At 40.4% G+C, this 20,789-nt stretch overlaps 1 protein-coding gene across 1 annotated transcript in view; it reads right to left on the bottom strand.

The window, feature by feature from the left end:
- The window catches only part of LOC139537505 (phosphoglycerate kinase), a 42,965-nt gene that overhangs the window by 20,496 nt on the left and 1,680 nt on the right, over positions 1-20,789 (bottom strand). Inside the window, exons 2-4 of the mRNA XM_071338899.1 lie at positions 8,364-8,414; positions 3,794-3,949; positions 3,451-3,595 (exon numbers count right to left, since the gene is read on the bottom strand). Of these exons, the coding sequence (XP_071195000.1) occupies positions 3,451-3,595; positions 3,794-3,949; positions 8,364-8,414 (352 nt within the window). The remainder of the gene's footprint in view (positions 1-3,450; positions 3,596-3,793; positions 3,950-8,363; positions 8,415-20,789) is intronic.

Raw genomic sequence — 20,789 nt, 5'->3', positions numbered from 1 at the left:
CCTCCATGCTCTGGACACTACGCTGACAGACACAGCAAACCTTCTTGCCACAGCTCGCATTGATGTGCCATCCTGGATGAGCTGCACTACCTGAGCCACTTGTGTGGGTTGTAGACTCCGTCTCATGCTACCACTAGAGTGAAAGCACCGCCAGCATTCAAAAGTGACCAAAACATCAGCCAGGAAGCATAAGAACTGAGAAGTGGTTTTTTGAGCAGTGTATGTTGAGCACAAACTACGCTGCGTCTTGGTCCGATCCCTGCTACACCTTCTCTTCAGACGAGGAAGAGGAAGGCTGCCGTTACACACACCTAGCCTACTTGACAATCAGCTCAGTCATCTGGACACTTTCCTGTGTGTAGTGCAGGTCAGTCATATTTCCCTCTCCTTTTCATATCGAAAAAATGCAACTGTTAGCCTATTGATACAAACTTTACATAGGCCATCATCACTATAACCTAATACTCCAATTGATTGAAAGATTGTGTGTGCTGCCGACAAACAGCAGTACAGTATTTCTAATAATTAGCCTAAACTGAATACTAAAAAACTCCTTGTGCTGAAAATGAATGAATCTACACAGCCCTTGCTAAAGCCAATGATGTTTGAGTAGGCTAGGCCTAGTTTATATTGATAATTAGATTCTATAGATCAAATTGAAAGAAAAATAAATGTTATTTCAACCTTGTAATTTATTATGTGAAAGTTTTTTTATTCATTAATTAATTAATGTATTAGTAGACTTATGGATGACATTTTTCAAGTTATTCACCCAACCCAGTTTTATTTATTCTAAAAGGCATGCAACGAATGCAGAGCATTTTAATGTATTTTATACAATAGTCGGCCCATATGAACACATTTATATACACCATTCTGCCAATATGAACACATTTATTTTAGGGCTTAAATGAGCCAATATATGAGAGCCTTCAGGACAGGTTTAACTGATTTTCCCCACGGAAGAGATGTGAGAGCCTTTACGAGTTCCCCATGGAGCAACGAAGCCACCAGCACATGCATTGTCCCCCAGTTAATTCGCGCACACGCGGACGAAAGTAACCAACATAAAATAACGCATTGCAGCAGTGCTTCGATTCTATACAGTGTATCTATAAGATGGTGAACATACCGCAGTAATGCCAGTGGAGGTGACTGCACGATCAGGGTACTGCACGTCAATATACTGTGCATACTTTTGATCCAGTTCCTACTGCACTTTAGCAGGCCAAGTTTATAACTCTTTCACAGAAAGGTCAAGGCTGATCTGTGAAGTCACATCAAAATGCCATGAGTTGGCACAAGAGCAGTTCAACCAGGTCATCATAGAATGTGCCCTTAACCACAAACCTGGGATCAGATTACGCTACCCACAATCCTAACCTTAACCATAAAATGAATTTAAAAATATCAGAACCCGAATCAGTGGTTAGGAGTAACATCTAGGCTTACCTACTCCGTCGCCTGCCACCACCCAGCCAACGGGGGACCTTGTGAAAGGTTGACAGCTGCCCCCTTTCCCTAAGGGCTGCATAACAGCCAGGGCTCACATGGCAAGAAAAGCAACATGCTCGGCCCGGGACAACCCACTACCCTTCACTCAAAATGTCAGCAGGTCAGGGCAGCACCGCGGCTGTATGAGAGGAGATGGAGGTGGTAGAAGTAGCCTCCTGGCCTTTGATTCAGGCACAAGCATAGATACTACAAAACTTATCCTATAAACCTATGCATTGACATAATACTCTCAGAGGTGCAACCTTCTTAAGAGCTGCTGTCTGTTGTAGCTGCTCATTCCTCTCGAAACTAGAATAAAGAAAAGAGCATGATTTGGGGGATTTTCACGACATTTAACCATACAAGGGGGTCCTTTGGAGGAAGGATTGCCAATTTTTCAATATATCGTTGAACATAATATATTCTACGGGCATATCGAAGTTCCAGAGCGGGATCTCTGCTGGTTTTAAAGTTATGGCCCATTTTATAGAGAGAAATTGGCATAGTAGACAATCAATTTAACCGATCACAGCCCTCCTTTCACTTGTATCATTGCACATCCTGCAAATCACCAGCAGAGGCAACCATTTTGAATCTATTTTCACATTCACTGTGTTGGTAATGCTTACAAATTGGATCATAACTAAAAGTAGCAGAAATCCCACTCTGGAACTTTGATTTGCCCGTAGAGTTTATCATGTTCAACAATATATAGAAAAATTTGGCAAAACAAAAATGTGTATATTTCAATATAAAGGTTTATATTTTTCAATAATCCTCATTTAATCTAAGAAATTTGTTATAGAATTCAAAATACTACTCATATTACAGTGCAAGCGGTACACTTCATATGACACCAATGTTTGCTTTGCAGAACCTACAGATGAAATATTATGGAGTCTTAAAGTCACATCACATCATATTCACATCAAAACTAATTTAAATGATTTTAGATGGGCTACATACCTCATGAGTACAGACATTTTTTTAGCTAGGTAAGGCCAAAATGTCACAAATACAAAAACTTCAATTAATTATTTCTCAATTATGGTGTTAAGATACAAAACGTAAAATATACACAGAGTATACCAAACACTAAGAACACCTTTCTAATATTGAGTTGCACCCCCCGCCCCACCTTTTGCCCTCAGAACAGCCTCAATTCATCGGGGCATGGACTCTACAAGGTGTCAAGTATTCCACAGGGATGCTGGCCCATGTTGACTCCAATGCTTCCCACAGTTGTGTCAAGTTGGCTGGATGTCCGTTGGGTGGTGGACCATTCTTGATACACACAGGAAACTGTTGAGTGTGAAAAACCCAGCAGCGTTGCAGTTCTTGACACAAACCGGTGCGCCTGGCACCTACTATCATACCCTGTTTAAAGCCACTTAAATCTTTTGTCTTGCACATTCTTCCTCTCAATGGCATACATACACAATCCATGTCTCAGTTGTCTCCAGGCTTAGAAATCCTTTAACTGGTCTTCTCCCCTTCATCTACACTGATTGAAGTGGATTTAACAAGTGACATCGATGAGGGATCATAGCTTTCACCTGGATTCACCTGGTCAATCTGTCATAGAAAGAGCAGGTGTTCTTAATGTTTTGTACACTCACTAGAAAGGATTAAATGTTGTGAAAAATCCCCCAAATCATGGTCTTTTTATGTTCTAGTTTCATAAGTATAGTATGGATGTACTCACAGACACCATTTTCTCTACCCTGGTCTTAATCTGAAAAATTATTGTTTTTTCAGTCAGATATCTGACTGGTGACTCATGCCACTGTAAGCTTGGTTCTATTTTCTTCTCTGCCCTTAGCGGCTCTGCTGACGCTAACACCACAGGATGGAGACGCAGCTGCAGCTTGGGCCTCTGCAGGGCAGGAGTCCTCCATTTATGTAAATAGAAAAGGCCTCTGGCAATGGCTACTGCAGCCGGTGATATGCACCCACCTTGTTTCCGGAGGCGTCCTTGCCCTTGCCCTCCTCAGCGACGTGGAATCTCAGGTTCTCCAGGAGAATGACGGAACCGGCTGCGGGGTCGGCGCAGGCCTGCTCTACATCGGGACCCACACAGTCCTTCAAGAAGTGCACATCCCTGAGAATGAGTGCAAAGCAAACACGTGCACATTTGAGTACTTTATTGGGCTCCATAATGAAACACTGACTAAGTACAAAGAACCCAAATATTTCCAAAATGACAAATATGATTAATTAATTGGGAATAGTAATATTTCACTTGGCGCATGGTAATAGGCAGCTATGGAGGGCCATGGAAGGAGCCAGGAGGTCTCACTTGCCCAGCAGGCTCTTGAGCTCGGCGGCCACGGGCTCCAGGGAGAATTTGTCAGGCATGGGGTTCCCATCAGGACGACCCAAGTGGCTCATCAGCACCACAGCCTTGGCCCCATGATCCAGACAGTGCTTGATGGTGGGGACAGCAGCCTTGATCCTGGAACACACAGGTACAAAGTATGAGTAAGGCTGGAATAGGGCTCCTATAAAATGACATAGCAGCATTTAGTCTAATAAGGTGTATTGCTAATAGATGATCAAATGCTACCATGGAAAGGAAAATACCTGTCTATTTGTGGAAAAATCACAAATGTCCGATATCACAGTTTACCTATTTGCTTATGGTTTTGCCTACACCTAGTGACCTGCTTTTTAAATTATATGAACAAAACATTACATTTTATTTGGAACGGCAAGCCAGATAAAATTAAAAGGGCCTATTTATATAACGAATATGAATTCGGAGGGCAGAAATGATTAAATATTAAAGCATTAACTTCTTTGGGATAGGGGGGGCGCGGTTTTCACTTTGTAAAAAATCGTTCCCAAATTAACCTGTCTAGCCCCGGGGTTCCGCTAGCGGAACTCCTCCCACATTCCACTGAAAAGGCAGCGCGCGAAATTCAAAAAATATTCTTTACAAATATTTAACTTTCACACATTAACAAGTCGAATACAGCAAATGAAAGATAAACATCTTGTGAATCCAGTCAACATGTCCGATTTTTAAAAATGTTTTACAGCGAAAACACCACGTATATTTATGTTAGCTCACCACCAAATACGAAAAAGCACAGACATTTTTCACAGCACAGGTAGCTTGCACATAACCAACCAAACTAACCAAGAACCAACCAAGAAACAACTTCATCAGATGACAGTCTTATAACATGTTATACAATAAATCTATGTTTTGTTCGAAAAATTTGCATATTTGAGGTATAAATCAGTTTTACATTGCAGCTACCATCACAGCTACCATCAGATATAGCACCGAAGCAGCCAGAGTAATTATAGAGACCAACGTGAAATACCTAAATACTCATCATAAAACATTTCTGAAAAATGCATGGTGTACAGCAAATGAAAGACAAACATCTTGTGAATCCAGACAATATTTCAGATTTTTTAAGTGTTTTACAGCGAAAACACAATATAGCATTATATTAGCTTACTACAATAGCCTACCACACAACCGCATTCATTCATTCATTCAAGGCACGTTAGCGATAGCAATAGGCACGTTAGCGATAGCGAAAAACCAGCAAAATATATGAATTTTTTCACTAACCTTCATAAACTTCATCAGATGACAGTCCTATAACATCATATTACACAATACATATATGGTTTGTTCGAAAATGTGCATATTTAGAGCTGAAATCCGTGGTTATACATTGTGAAAACTTAGCATCTTTTTCCCAGAATGTCCGGATATATTTCTGACACTCACCTATTCTGACCAAATAACTATTCATAAACTTTACTAAAAAATTCATGTTGTATAGGAAATGATAGATACACTAGTTCTTAATGCAATCGCCGTGTTAGAATTCTAAAAATAACTTCATTACGACATGCAGCTTACGTTATAGCGAGAGAGAGCCCAAAATCTGGGCGCAAACTAAAAGTAAACATGTTCGACAGATATATGAAATAACATCATAAATGGGTCCTACTTTTGATGATCTTCCATCAGAATGTTGTACAATGGGTCCTTTGTCCAGAACAATCGTTGTTTGGTTTTAGAATGGCATTTTTCCCTCTCGAATGAGCAAGCAAAACTAGCCAAGTGGCGCTAAGCTCTCCTTCGTCACCAAACGCAAAGAACGCAACACGCCTAAACTCCCGAAAAAATTTCAATAATCGGATAAAACTATATTGAAAAAACATACTTTACGATGATATTATCACATTTATCAAATAAAATCAAAGCCGGAGATATTAGGCGTCTTTTCCCACGGGGCTAGACAGGTTAAACCTCTCACTAAAACAGTCCTTCTCAAATAGTGGGGCGCGCCCCCCTGCAGGGGCTCGGAGCGATGCCAGGGGGAACATGGGGGAACACGTGACCCCGGGGAACATGCTTTTTTTGCTGCAAGGAGTAGTTTTTTTTTTTTTTTTGCACCGAACAAGAGCACACAGCACAGAGCAGGAGATATGAAGTGCAGATAACAAACCCTTAAGAGACACCATGGAAAAATATTTAACAGGGATGAAAAGAAAGGCGGAGAGAGACGGATATAATGAGACAAACGTAAGTCTCCCGAAAGCTAAGACGAGGAAATATGACGACGCGTATGTAGCGCTTGGCTTCACTGTGACTACGGTGGGAGACGAGGAAAGACCGGTATGTTTACTGTGTCTAAAAATGTTGGCAGCGGACAGCATGAAGCCAAATAAATTAAGGCATCACTTAAAGACATTACACATCAATCACGCTGATAAGCCGCTTGAGTTTTTTCAGCGAAAACGTGCCGAATATTGCCAACAATCGTTCCGCTTTGTGAATGCTACTTCAGTAAACCAGCGAGCACTGCTGGCATCATAAGGTGGCGTACCAAATTGCTCAGTGCAAAAAAAACCACTCCATAGCAGAGGAGCTGATACTGCCTGCAGCATTAGACATGGTCTCTGTCATGCTGGATGACGCAAGTGCTGCAAAAATAAAAACTATGACTTCCTCATTTTGATTTTAAAAAATCTGCACAAATTGTTTTATTCATTTTTGTTTTATAGGTCAAAGTGTTTCATATATTGTGCTCCTGAGTTAATGGTGCTGATCAATTTGAATTGATTATTATTTATTGATTATATTTAATTTAATTTTTCAGTATCAAATGGTCAAAAAAAATTTACAGTTTAAATAAGGCTTGAATTTTTTTTTTAATTTCAGGCAAATCGATGCACTTTAAGTCTTTTCTGTTACAGACTAAAAAACAATGTTAATAAAGTTATTCTTTGTTGTAAGTTGATCTATATTTCTTTCTTTTTTTGTTTTCTTTAATGTTAATAAGAATACAATGTTATGCAGAGGTGTACTTATAACAACTTTATAGACAAATTATACTATTTACAGTCGCGGCGGAGTTGGGGGGCGCGAAATGTTTACTTCTTCCTAGGGGGGGCGTAACAGAAAATAATTGTGAAGCACTGCACTAAAGGCATCAGTCATACAAAAGTTATACTTAAATCCAAACTGGTTCTCTAGTCAATTGGTACGAATGTCTCATCCTATATTCAAGAAGGGCCTTTTCCCCTTTATTTAGATTACACCTGCTCACTTTCCGTTGTTTGAAAAGGAAATAATCTCCAAAATATCTTTATTTTTTAAACAAGCCTTAGAGAGTTGGTTGCAATTTCAGTTTAATCCACCTGAAAGGACGGAACAAATAGTACAACAAATATTGTGGTTAAATTCAAATATACTAATTGATTAAAAAAGGTATAATTTTAGTGAATGATATCATAAATAGGACTGGTGGAGTTGTCACACATGCAGCTAACACAGACATATGGAAATGTCTGCTCTACCCAAAATTACAACCAATTAATTGCAGCATTACCACAAAAATGGAACAGGCAAGTAGAGGAGGAAAAAAGTAAGGAACTTGTATGTCGGCCCTATATTAAAAAACATAAATGGTTAAAGAAAAGTGTGATAAATAAAAACATATACCAATTTCATTTAAGGACCAAAAAACTGACAGCTGTGCCATATAAATTGCAAAATAGTTGGGAAGAGATTTTCGATGTACCCATTCCATGGCACATGGTTTATGAATTGATACGCAAAACAACGCCGGATTCAAAACTTCATTTTTCGATTTAAATTACTATACAAAATTCTTGCAACTAATAGAATGTTATATACATGGGGGATACAATCTTCCCAGCTCTGCAGATTCTGCTGTGAGGAGGCAGAGTCATTAGATCATTTATTTTTGGTATTGTCCATATGTAGCTCGTTTTTGGTCACAGATCCAGGAATGGCTGAAGAATTGCAACATTTGCCTTGAACTAACGCTACAGATAGCAATACTGGGTGATTTGAAAAGCCATAGTCAATCAATCAATAATATAATTATTATTTTAGCAAAAATGTTTATTTTTAATTTACAATCTGTAGAAGCTATGAGAATAGGAAGGTTCAATTATTTTGTGAAGCATCACAGCACAGTTGAAAAATATATTTTACACCATAATTTGCAAATAAATTCATTAAAAATCCTACAATGTGATTTTCTGGATTTTGTTTTCTCATTTTGTCTGTCATAGTTGAAGTGTACCTATGATGGAAATTACAGGCCTCTCTTATCTTTTTAAGTGGGAGAACTTGCACAATTGGTGGCTGACTAAATACTTTTTTGCCCCACTGTATTTACCACAAAAATATGGGAGATTGGAAATGATGCAGACAATTACATTGGAAGCAACATTCTTTCCGCAATATTAAGCTGATCCACCCCTTAACAAAAAAAATTATAATAAAATATATATATACAAAAATAAATATATACATTTTAAAAAAAAATAATACATTTTAAATAGATGATTAAATTAAAACTTACCTCTGGTTGTTTGTGATTTTATGGTCCTTCATGGGCACATTGAAATCAACCCTGCAAAAGAGAAATGTCAAACATCAGTTTTGGACACAGTAATAGTGAATTGTGTTCAGGGAACAGAACAGAAAACTAACGACATTGAAGAACAGAACCAGAACCAAGAAAGAAAGTGATCTATACTGTTTCGGAACAGAACTGTTTTAAAAGCATCGGAACCCGTTCATAATGTGTTCAGGGTATTATTTATCCTAGTCCCACAAAATAACGCCTATGCAAAGCCATCGCCGTCACTCAAACTTATTCCAGTGTCTGCATGCCTGCCAGCTGAAAATATTTGCCAGTATGGTGTAGGCTACCTGCCCCTCCCTCCAAATATTTTTTATTAGAGAACAATGGATTCATTCTTCAATGTTAGTTAACTACAAAAAGGTAAGATGTGTTTTTATTTTAATTCTGGTGCCTTTCTGCACACAAGCTTGTTAGCTACCTAGCTAGCTAGAGCTGGTCTAGCTCTCAATAAAATCTAGGCAGTATTATGTGTAATCTAATGGAACTGAGAGTCTTCCTATTATTAATTTCCTTCAACCAATCAGTCATTTGTGTCAGTGCAGTACACGTTGAGTGCCCTTCTCTAGAAACATGCTGAAAGTCTGTTGTTAATTTGTTTACAGAGAAATAGCATTGTATTTGGTCAAACACCATTTTACCAACAGTTTGCTAAGAGCTGGCAGCAAGCTTTTAGGTCTGCTGTTAGAACCAGTAAAGGCCGCTTTACCACTCTTGGGTAGCGGAATTACTTCGGCTTCCCTTCAGGCCTGAGGACAAAGACTTTCCTCTAGGTTCATATAAAATAAATATGACAGATAGGAATGGCTAGAGTCAGCTACCATCCTCACCAGCTTTCCATCTAAGTTGTCAATGCCAGGAGGTTTGTCATTATTGATCGATAACAATAATTTCCCCACCTCTCCCACACTAACTTTACAGAATTCAAACTTGCAAATGCTTTTCTTTCATTGTTTTTATTCGTTTTTTATGCATGAATACGATGGCTCACTGTTCGTTGTTGGCATTTCCTGCCTAAGTTTGCCCACTTTGTCAATGAAGTAATCATTAAAATAAGTTGAATTTGTCTTTCTGCCCACAATTTCATTTAAAGTACTCCAAAGGTTTTTCCATCTGTCTCACAAGTCCTCAACTGGCAGCTTCATTAAATAGTACCCGCAAAACACCAGTCTCAACGTCAACAGGCGACTCTGGGATGCTGGCCTTCTAGGCAGAGTTCCTATGTCCAGTGTCTGTTCTTTTGCCCATCTTAATATTTTATTTCTATTGGCCAGTCTGAGATATGGCTTTTTCTTTGCAACTCTGCCTAGAAAGCCAGCATCCCGGAGTCGCCTCTTCACTGTTGATGTTGAGACTGGTGTTTTGCGGGTACTATTTAATGAATCTGCCAGTTGAGGACTTGTGAGGCATCTGTTTCTCAAACTGGACACTAATGTACTTGTCCTCTTGCTCAGTTGTGCACCAGGGCCTCCCACTCCTCTTTCTATTCTGGTTAGGGCCAGTTTGCTCTGTTCTGTGACACAGCGTTGTACGAGACACAGCGTTGTACGAGATCTTCATTTTCTTGGCAATTTCTCACATGGAATAGCTTTCATTTCTCAGAACAAGAATAGACTGACGAGCTTCAGAAGAAAGGTCTTTGTTTCTGGCCATTTTGAGCCTGTAATCGAACCCACAAATGCTGATGCTCCAGATACTCAACTAGTCTAAAGAAGGCCAGTTTTATTGCGTCTTTAATCAGAACAGTTTTCAGCTGTGCTCACATAATTGCAAAAGGGTTTTCTAATGATCAATTAGCCTTTTTTAAATGCTAAACTTGGATTAGCTAACACAACGTGCCATTAGAACACAGGAGTGATGATGGCTGATAATGGGCCTCTACGCGCATGTATATATTCCATAAAAAAAGTTTTGAATCAGCCAGTTCCAGCTACAATAGTAATTTACAACATTAACAATGTCTAAACAGTATTTATGATCAATTTGATGTTATTTTAAAACGGATTAAAAAAAGTGCTTTTCTTTCAAAAACAAGGACATTTCTAAGTGACCCCAAACTTTTGAACGGTGGTGTACATTCAGCAGTCATTTAATCAATTGGTGTATGTGTGTCTGAGGCGGGGCTGAAGCTACGAACCCATAGGCTTGGCTCTCTCATCCTCTACAGGAATCTGGGAGGGAGGGTGGACAATGAGCCTGTCATAGCAGATGTAAGCAATGTCCCCACACGCTCTAGCAGCTTTCATGGCTGGGATCAGTTCTTTCCTCTTCTGGCACACAGCTTCAGGATAGTCCTCATTGAGGAAGATATACATTCCTTTTAAGTTCACTTTCCAGAACAGCTACCTTCTCCTTGAACCTCAGGAACTTGACCACTATTGGCCTGGGCCTGTCACCTGGGCTGGAGGTGGGTTTTCCAGTCCTGTGGGCACGCTCCACCTCTATCTTCAATTTCTCAGATAATTTCTCTCACTTTGACCTCAGACTCCGTCCAGGTCTCATGAGATTCTGCAATTCCGTCCACAACCATGTTGTTCCACCTTGATGGATAAATCTTGAGGGACTATCATTTTAATCATAGATTCACATACAGAACTGATGACCTCTCGCAATGACTTACAGATTGCTGTCATCTTGCCGTTCTCCTGTTTCAACTTATAGAGCTGACCCTGGAGAACTGCAAACTGTTCTTCAGGTCCTGGACCTCTCTGGCCAGGTCGTCCATTATTTTATTAGTTGAATCCACCAGTATTTGGACAAAACACTTGAAGCTATTTTCCTGTTGTAACAACTGCTTGTAGAACTATTTTTGTTCGTTTAAAAGAACCTTCACGTATGATAGAGAGACACCACTGTCCTCAATGCTACTCCCGCAGGCTTTGGTCTTTGTCATGTAGCTAGCAATGTATGTTACGCTGATACTCCTCGCAGTTCCAGACAGGGCAGGTCACATGAAAGATTGAAAACAAACAGCAGGGATCTAGACAGCCACAAACCCAGGTCAATCCCCAGTCCCAGCCACAATGGCTAACCGTGTTGTGGGCTGCGTTCAAGCACTCAAGAAAACCCTGCTTGCTTCATATGCAGCTAGCTAGCAGCTAGGCTAGCTGCAAGCCCAAATAGCTCCTCAGACCCGTCCTTGGTCGAAGGATCACAGGACATAGACAAGCAGTCCAGGCAACTGATGCCAACTGCGTTGTGCGATCCAAACAAAAAACGTTAGCTAGCTACTAAGAACTCGCACGTGCCAATACCAAAGTGGGCAGTCTCCCTATATAACGCAATTTTTTTTGTGAGAAGTTGAAAATGTGATGGAAACCCATTTAACTTGTTTTTTTTATTCGGTATATGGGTATTTAACCTCAAAAGGTTTTATGTGCACTATGTCTTCGCGCACAGCCTTTTATCTTCCATAATTCAATTTGATGGTAACATATCTGGTGGGAAAATGTGCATATTGTTTTTGCAGATTTTAGAATAGTCGCATGAAAATCTGTCACCAATTGAATGGAAATCTAGTTTATGACACTGGGCTAAGTATTGAAAAGAAATGCAGTGACAAACACTTTCCTGTTCGACTAAGGGTCAATTTCACAGTAATGACATTACACTGAGACAGATTTTTTTTACTTTAAACTGTATGACAAACAAAAATCATTGATTTCATAGTTTAACTAACCATACAACTCTGCACAAGAGCGATTAATATTGTCCCAAAAATCCATCAAGTTTCAATAATTCATATTTAAATTGGAAGTGCCCATTTAAAACAAAGATATGGTCACAATGTCAGGGTTCTCCCCTAATAAGAGGGGTGCTGCATCGCCAATGACATTGTTGTGAATTAACAGGCAGTTAATCAATTCAGAGCATTATCATCTTCCTCAATTAATTCAGCGCATTTCAGCAGTAGGCCATTTCGACACAGAGCGTACTCCGAGTATGCTATAGCATTATCAAATCCTAGACTTTGTAACGGTAGTCAAACAAAAGTTAAATGACCAAAGTTGCTAGTCTTGCAAGATAACCTCCGACTAATGACAGAATATCTCCTATATTTGGCTAAATGAAGTTGATGATTATACAGATAGGCAGCAGATCAGCTCATGAAGAACGGAAATAGTAAAAATATCTTAACAGGGATCAAGTCTTTAAAAAAATATCCATATCTACTCTTATACCGTTTATTGATCACACATTCTCTACCGAAGAGCTCATATGGGCAGCAAGTATGAGACAGCGCAGATAATTGGGGGAAATTGTATAGGGTCAATGCTTTCCGGGATCTGTGGGATGTACCTACCCTATTGAAGTTGAAATGTAAAATGGTAAAGGTTAGGGTAGGGTGGGAATTAAGGTAAGGACGTCCCAAGGATCTTGGATAGCATTGACCAATGTTATAGCGGTATTTTGACATGCATAGGCGAAAGATGTGCTTTGATAATGGACAGTTCTCAATCAAAGACTCAAATCATGGACACTCTTACTGACATTTGTGGCTACTTTGTGTGATGTATTGTTGTCTTTACCTTCTTGCCCTTTGTGCTGTTGTCTGTGCCCAATAATGTTTGTACCACGTTTTGTGCTGCTACCATGCTGTGAAGCTGCCATGCTGTGTTGTCATGTGTTGCTATCATGCAATGCTGTCGTCTTAGGACTCTCTTTATGTAATGTTGTGTTGTCTTTTGTTATGTGTGTTTTGTCCTATATATTTTAGTAATGATGGACTGTCGTTTCTCTTTACTTATTTGAGCTGTTCTAATAGGGCTATCTTCTGTATACCACCCCTACCTTGTCACAACACAACTGATTGGCTTAAACGCATTAAGGAAAGAAATTCCACAAATGTACTTTTAACAACACACACCTGTTAATTGAAATGCATTCCAGGTCAATAACACCTCATGAAGCTGGTTGAGAGAATGCCAAGAGTGTGCAAAGCTGTCATCAAGGCAAAGGGTGGATACTTTGAAGAACCTCAAAAATAAAATATATTTAGATTTGTTGAACACTTTTTTGGTTACTACATGATTCCATGTGTTATTTCAGAGTTGAGGCCTTCACTATTATTCTAAAATGTAGAAAATCATAAAAATAAAGTAAAACCCCTGGAATGAGTAGGTGTCCAAACTTTTGACTGGTACTGTATAGATTTTTTAGATTTTTTTACACATATTTAACACCTTATTTTTGTTCACATAAAACTACCTCCATAATGTTGGAGAATATAAGACAATAGATATGGTAGAAGAAAATAGAAAGAAAAAAAAGAAAAAAAGTTTTTTTTACCACCACCTTTGAAATGCAAGAGAAAGGTCTGTTATAGCCATCACTATATTCCGATAGAGTCCACAAGATGGCAGCAGTGATTGTGCAAAGTTTCAGATGGATAACTTGGAATATGACTGATCCTTAAGACTTTTAGTGTGAAGTCCCCATGTACACTTGGGCAAATCGTGAAGGAGATATTCGCATTCATATTCCATTTTTCTGCAAGAATATCGTCAAATCTGTATACTTGGACTTTGATTTAGCTTTCCAAGCATTAGTAGCCATATTATTAGTTCAACATTTGCAAAATAACCAGTTTTCATAACTTCATAACTCTGAATATTCTGAAAGGCATGCTGTCGTACAAGGTTAGTAGCTACATTTTACGACATATACATGGTTTCCGGATACTCCCATAAAGCCCAGCTCATTGGCTATCTAGCTAGCTTTGTTAAACCCCGATTGGTGCTTATTTGACAAAAGATACAGTCGTTCAAGTGATGGCCGCCCGCATCATCGGCGTGCCATGAAGGCGTCGCTCTCTGACCAAATATGTTGCCCTATAGGACATACTACAACCCTAATGAGATAGTGAAGTCTTGTTACCTTCTAGGATCTCTGAGGAATAGATACAAACGTGATTTGACTCGTTGAAACCACGTTTAGGGTGAGATTTTCAGATTCCTTTCTTTGCAAATTGAACGAGTGGACATGCAAAAATCGATCGTGCATACTATATGGACTTTTTTAGGATATGAAAAAGGATTTTATCTCACAAAACAACACTTCATGTTATCTCTGGGACCCTTTGGATGATAAATCAGAGCAAGATTTCAGAATGCAAGTACACATTTCACCTTCAGAGGTGAATTTATCAAACCTATCGCGGTGAGAAAAAAAACTGTTTTGTCCGTTGACAGGACACCGATCCTTAAGACATTTCCTCATACCTGCAATTTTTTCCTTAACTACAGACTGATGAAGAAAGTTACGCAAAGTTCCTATTCCTCAAAGTTTATTGGAAATGTTCTTGCGTTATTTCTTATGTTTCTCCTTAAGCCAAAAGTTAAGAAATTAGATTCTTGAAAATAAAGCTCTTGGATTTGTTCTTTGAAATGTTCTTAATTCAAAGATAGCTAAACCCTTGTCTTAAACTCAGGGCATTGAGACAATAAGCTAATGAAAGCAAATGAATTCACTCAAACATCATCTGAAAGTTTAAGTATATTATTTGAAACTAAATAACACATTTTAGAACAGTAATCTCAGTATGAAATATGCTAACATGATTGCCATTGCCTGCTAGATAGCTAGCTAAAAATCATTTGCCTAGTGAGAATCATTTTAAGATGATATTTAATTGTAAATAGATTTGTAATAAATATAATGAAAATCATGAAATCTGAAGATATTGTTGAGGAATTGCACTTACGAACAATCTTATGAAGTTTTTTTGTATTCTTTTTTTAAGAATACCTTCTTTGTCCAAGGTGGCTTAGCAGTTCAGACGTCTTTTTCTGTTCCGTATTGTCGTGTCCTGTATATATATATATTTACACCTTTCTTCGCATATCTTTTATTTATTTTATTATCCAAGAACTCAACTACAAAAGCTTTCCTGCAAAAGCTTTCCTGCAACCCGCTTCACCAATTACAAAAAGTATTATTTACCTCAATCTGAAAATCCATCGTGGAAGCTAGCCAGGGGCTAATTCAGAAGCTAGCCTGAAAGCTAATCAGAAGCTACTCCGATAGCTAGCCAGAAGCTAATCTGTAGCTGCCCCGAAATTAGCCGGTTTGCTGGCTAGCGTTGGTGTTTCAGCTGCCCACGTTTAGTGGTCATCAGCTATTCCTTTAGCTCGATAATCTACCGGCACTTTTGTGCAACGCGACTCGGACCGGAGCATTCCGGGACTTTTTTTTTTCTCTCAGTTTCCCCGGATTCCAGCCGCAGGCTCTGGACACTTGCACCTTGATTTCGCAGCTAGCTAGCTGCAAACCGTGTGACTATTGGCTTACGTCGACCCCGGAGCAAACTCAAATCATTCTGGAGCTAGCCAACTGAGGAGTTCCATCACCATCCGGACCCGTTTCTTTTGTTGCTGCTGCAGATACGGAACCCCACCGGGCCTTCACGACTGACTGCCGCGACTGACTGCCGACGTTATCTGCCCGAGGGATTTATCCAACTGGCACCTCCGTCCCGACGTTACCTGAACGCTCATCTGAGGCCCGCTAATCGTTAGCTGTCTTATCGGCTGCTATCTGAACAAGTTTATCGGACAACTATTATTATTATTATTATTTATTTATTTTATTTTTTTTCCTTGGGTCACTATATCTATTTTGCCAATTTGGATTGATCCCCTCTACCACACGGAACCCCACTACACGGAACCCCACTAACCTACCGACGGAAACGCACGAGGTATCTACTAACAGACCTCCATCCTATGCTGCTACCGATAGCCATATACCCGGCCAGCTGTCTGGATCGCCACGACCCCAACCAACCTCTACTCACTGGACCCTTATTGATCACTCGATTAGCATGCCTCTCCTTAATGTAAATATGCCTTGTCCATTGCTGTTCTGGTTAGTGTTTATTGGCTTATTTCACTGTAGAGATTCTAGCCCTGCTCTCTATACCATATCCAACCTCTCAGTTCCACCACCCACATATGCGATGACATCACCTGGTTTCAATGATGTTTCTAGAGACAATATCTCTCTCATCATCACTCAATACCTAGGTTTACCTCCACTGTATTCACATCCTACCATACCTTTGTCTGTACATTATTCCTTTAAACTATTTTATCGCCCCCAGAAACTTCCTTTTACTCTCTGCTCTAGTAGCTCTAGGCGACCAATTCTCATAGCTTTTAGCCGTACCCTTATCCTACTCCTCCTCTGTTCCTCTGGTGATGTAGAGGTGAATCCAGGCCCTGCAGTACCTGGCTCCACTCCTATTCCCCAGGCGCTCTCTTTTGATGACTTCTGTAACCGTAATAGCCTTGGCTTCATGCATGTTAACATTAGAAGCCTCCTCCCTAAGTTTGTTTTGTTCACTGCTTTAGCACACTCTGCCAACCCGGATGTTTTAGCCGTGTCTGAATCCTGGCTTAAAAAGACCACCAAAAATTCAGACATTTTCATCCCCAATTACAAGATTTTCAGACAAGATAGAACGGCCAAAGGGGGCGGTGTTGCAATCTACTGCAAAGACTGCCTGCAGAGTTCTGTTATACTATCCAGGTCTGTTCCCAAACAATTTGAACTTCTACTTTTAAAAATCCACCTCTCTAAAAACAAGTCTCTCACCGTTGCCGCCTGCTATAGACCACCCTCTGCCCCCAGCTGTGCTCTGGACACTATATGTGAACTGATTGCCCCCCATCTATCTTCAGAGCTCGTGCTGCTAGGCGACCTAAATTTGAACATGCTCAATACCCCAGCCACCCTACAATCTAAGCTTGATGCCCTCAATCTCACACAAATTATCAATGAACCTACCAGGTACCACCCCAATTCCGTAAACACGGGTACCCTCATAGATATAATCCTAACAAACTTGCCCTCCAAATACACCTCTGCTGTTTTCAACCAAGATCTCAGCGATCACTGCCTCATTGCCTGCATCCGTAATGGGTCAGCGGTCAAACGACCTCCACTCATCACTGTCAAACGCTCCCTGAAACACTTCAGCGAGCAGGCCTTTCTAATCGACCTGGCCGGGGTATCCTGGAAGGATATTGATCTCATCCCGTCAGTAGAGGATGCCTGGTCATTTTTTAAAAATGCCTTCCTCACCATCTTGAATAAGCATGCCCCATTCAAGAAATTTAGAACCAGGAACAGATATAGCCCTTGGTTCTCTCCTGACCTGACTGCCCTTAACCAACAGAAAAACATCCTATGGCGTTCTGCATTAGCATCGAACAGCCCCCGTGATATGCAACTTTTCAGGGAAGCCAGAAACCAATATACACAGGCAGTTAGAACAGCCAAGGCTAGCTTTTTCAAGCAGAAATTTGCTTCCTGCAACACAAATTCAAAAAAGTTCTGGGACACCGTAAAGTCCATGGAGAATAAGAACACCTCCTCCCAGCTTCCAACCGCTCTGAAGATAGGAAACACTGTCACCACCGACAAATCCACTATAATTGAGAATTTCAATAAGCATTTTTCTACGGCTGGCCATGCTTTCCACCTGGCTGCCCCTACCCCGGACAACAGCACTGCCCTCCCCTCTGCTACTCGCCCAAGCCTTCCCCATTTCTCTTTCTCCCAAATACAGTCAGCTGATGTTCTAAATGAGCTGCAAAATCTGGACCCTTACAAATCAGCCGGGCTAGATAATCTGGACCCTTTCTTTCTAAAACTATCTGCTGAAATTGTTGCCACCCCTATTACTAGCCTCTTCAACCTCTCTTTCGTGTCGTCTGAGATCCCCAAAGATTGGAAAGCAGCTGCGGTTATCCCCCTCTTCAAAGGGGGGGACACCCTTGACCCTAACTGCTACAGACCTATATCTATCCTACCCTGCCTTTCTAAGGTCTTCGAAAGCCAAGTCAACAAACAGATTACCGACCATTTCGAATCCCACCACACCTTCTCCGCTATGCAATCTGGTTTCAGAGCTGGTCATGGGTGCACCTCAGCCACGCTCAAGGTCATAAACGATATCGTAACCGCCATCGATAGGAAACAATACTGTGCAGCCGTATTCATTGACCTGGCCAAGGCTTTTGACTCTGTCAATCACCACATCCTCATTGGCAGACTCGACAGCCTTGGTTTCTCTAATGATTGCCTCGCCTGGTTCACCAACTACTTCTCTGATCGAGTTCAGTGTGTCAAATCGGAGGGTCTGTTGTCCGGGCCTCTGGCAGTCTCTATGGGGGTGCCACAGGGTTCAATTCTTGGACCGACTCTCTTCTCTGTTTACATCAATGATGTCGCTCTTGCTGCTGGTGATTCTCTGATCCACCTCTACGCAGACGACACTATTCTGTATACTTCTGGCCCTTCTTTTGACACTGTGTTAACAACCCTCCAGGCGAGCTTCAATGCCATACAACTCTCCTTCCGTGGCCTCCAACTGCTCTTAAATACAAGTAAAACCAAATGCATGCTCTTCAACCGATCGCTGCCTGCTCCTGCCCGCCTGTCCAACATCACTACTTTGGACGGCTCTGACTTAGAATATGTGGACAACTACAAATACCTAGGTGTCTGGTTAGACTGTAAACTCTCCTTCCAGACTCACATCAAACATCTCCAATCCAAAGTCAAATCTAGAATTGGCTTCCTATTCCGCAACAAAGCATCCTTTACTCATGCTGCCAAACATACCCTTGTAAAACTGACCATCCTACCAATCCTCGACTTCGGTGATGTCATTTACAAAATAGCCTCCAAAACCCTACTCAATAAATTGGATGCAGTCTATCACAGTGCCATCCGTTTTGTCACCAAAGCCCCATATACTACCCACCACTGCGACCTGTACACTCTCGTTGGCTGGCCCTCGCTTCATACTCGTCGCCAAACCCACTGGTTCCAGGTCATCTACAAGACCCTGCTAGGTAAAGTCCCCCCTTATCTCAGCTCGCTGGTCACCATAGCAGCACCTACCTGTAGCACGCGCTCCAGCAGGTATATCTCTCTAGTCACCCCCAAAACCAATTCTTCCTTTGGACGCCTCTCCTTCCAGTTCTCTGCTGCCAATGACTGGAACGAACTACAAAAATCTCTGAAACTGGAAACACCTATCTCCCTCACTAGCTTTAAGCACCGGCTGTCAGAGCAGCTCATAGATTACTGCACCTGTACATAACCCATCTACAATTTAGCCCAAACAACTACCTCTTTACCTACTGTATTTATTTATTAATTTATTTTGCTCCTTTGCACCCCATTATTTCTGTCTCTACTTTGCACTTTCTTCCACTGCAAACCAACCATTCCAGTGTTTTTTTAGTTTTTATTTTACTTGCTGTGTTGTACTCACTTCGCCTCCATGGCCTTTTATATTTTTATTTATTTATACATATATTTGTTTGCCTTCACCTCCCTTATCTCACCTCACTTGCTCACATTGTATATAGACGTATTTTTTTTTTCACTGTATTATTGACTATATGTTTGTTTTACTCCATGTGTAACTATGTGTTGTTGTATGTGTCGAACTGCTTTGCTTTATCTTGGCCAGGTCGCAATTGTAAATGAGAACGTGTTCTCAATTTGCCTAACTGGTTAAATAAAGGTTAAATAAAAAAATTAATAAAAAAGAAGCTTCTGCATAAGAAATGTTTTGTACATCTGGGCCCTAGTCTGTCAAACAGCGCTGTAGCTCTGCCACTTTCCACCGCAGATGCGGAAGGGCGACATAGGCGGATGTGGTGGATTGAGACGCAGCCCATAAAAAAAAAACATCTCTAGCTTAAACTAAGGAATTATGATGGGGATTGTGTTATTATGTTACTTAGATTGACACACCGGTGCATCAATAGACTAGGGGATTTAATAAATCCAACTATAGTATCCTTAACTAGGATTATTACATGCATTATCTGAATTAGGCACATAATTATACATACGGCAGAGCGGTTTCTATGGAGGAACTTAAAATGTCATTGAACTACAATGTTGGTTAACATTGGACCAGCGCAAACGTTATCTAGCTAGCTAACAAGTGTGTGTGTGTGTGAGCAGAGAAGCATTAGAATTAAAAACACATCATACCTTTTTGTAGTTAATACATCCAATGGGAAACGTGATAACTATAGTATCCTTAACCAGTATTGAAAAAGTAAATCCATTATTTTTAACATCTCTCCCTAATTTCGGAATCATGCTTGTAATGTTGTCAGTAGGCAGTGTTTTCCAAACTCAGTACTGGGCCCCGTGCACGTTTTGGTTTTTGCTCTAGCGCTACACAGCTGATTTTTTAAAAACAACTCATCATCAAGCTTTGATTATTTGAAATCAGCTGTGTAGTGCTAGAGCAATACCTTTCTGAGTGACAGAGAGTGCTTTGCAAAATCACTTTGTAGCAATTTTTGTGGGACATGTGAAAAAAATTGG

This window comes from Salvelinus alpinus, chromosome 13, assembly GCF_045679555.1.
Source record: "Salvelinus alpinus chromosome 13, SLU_Salpinus.1, whole genome shotgun sequence".
Classification (NCBI taxonomy): Eukaryota; Metazoa; Chordata; class Actinopteri; order Salmoniformes; family Salmonidae; genus Salvelinus; species Salvelinus alpinus.
Note: the sequence above shows the minus strand (reverse complement) of the source record. Positions and strands in the feature narration are given on the sequence as shown.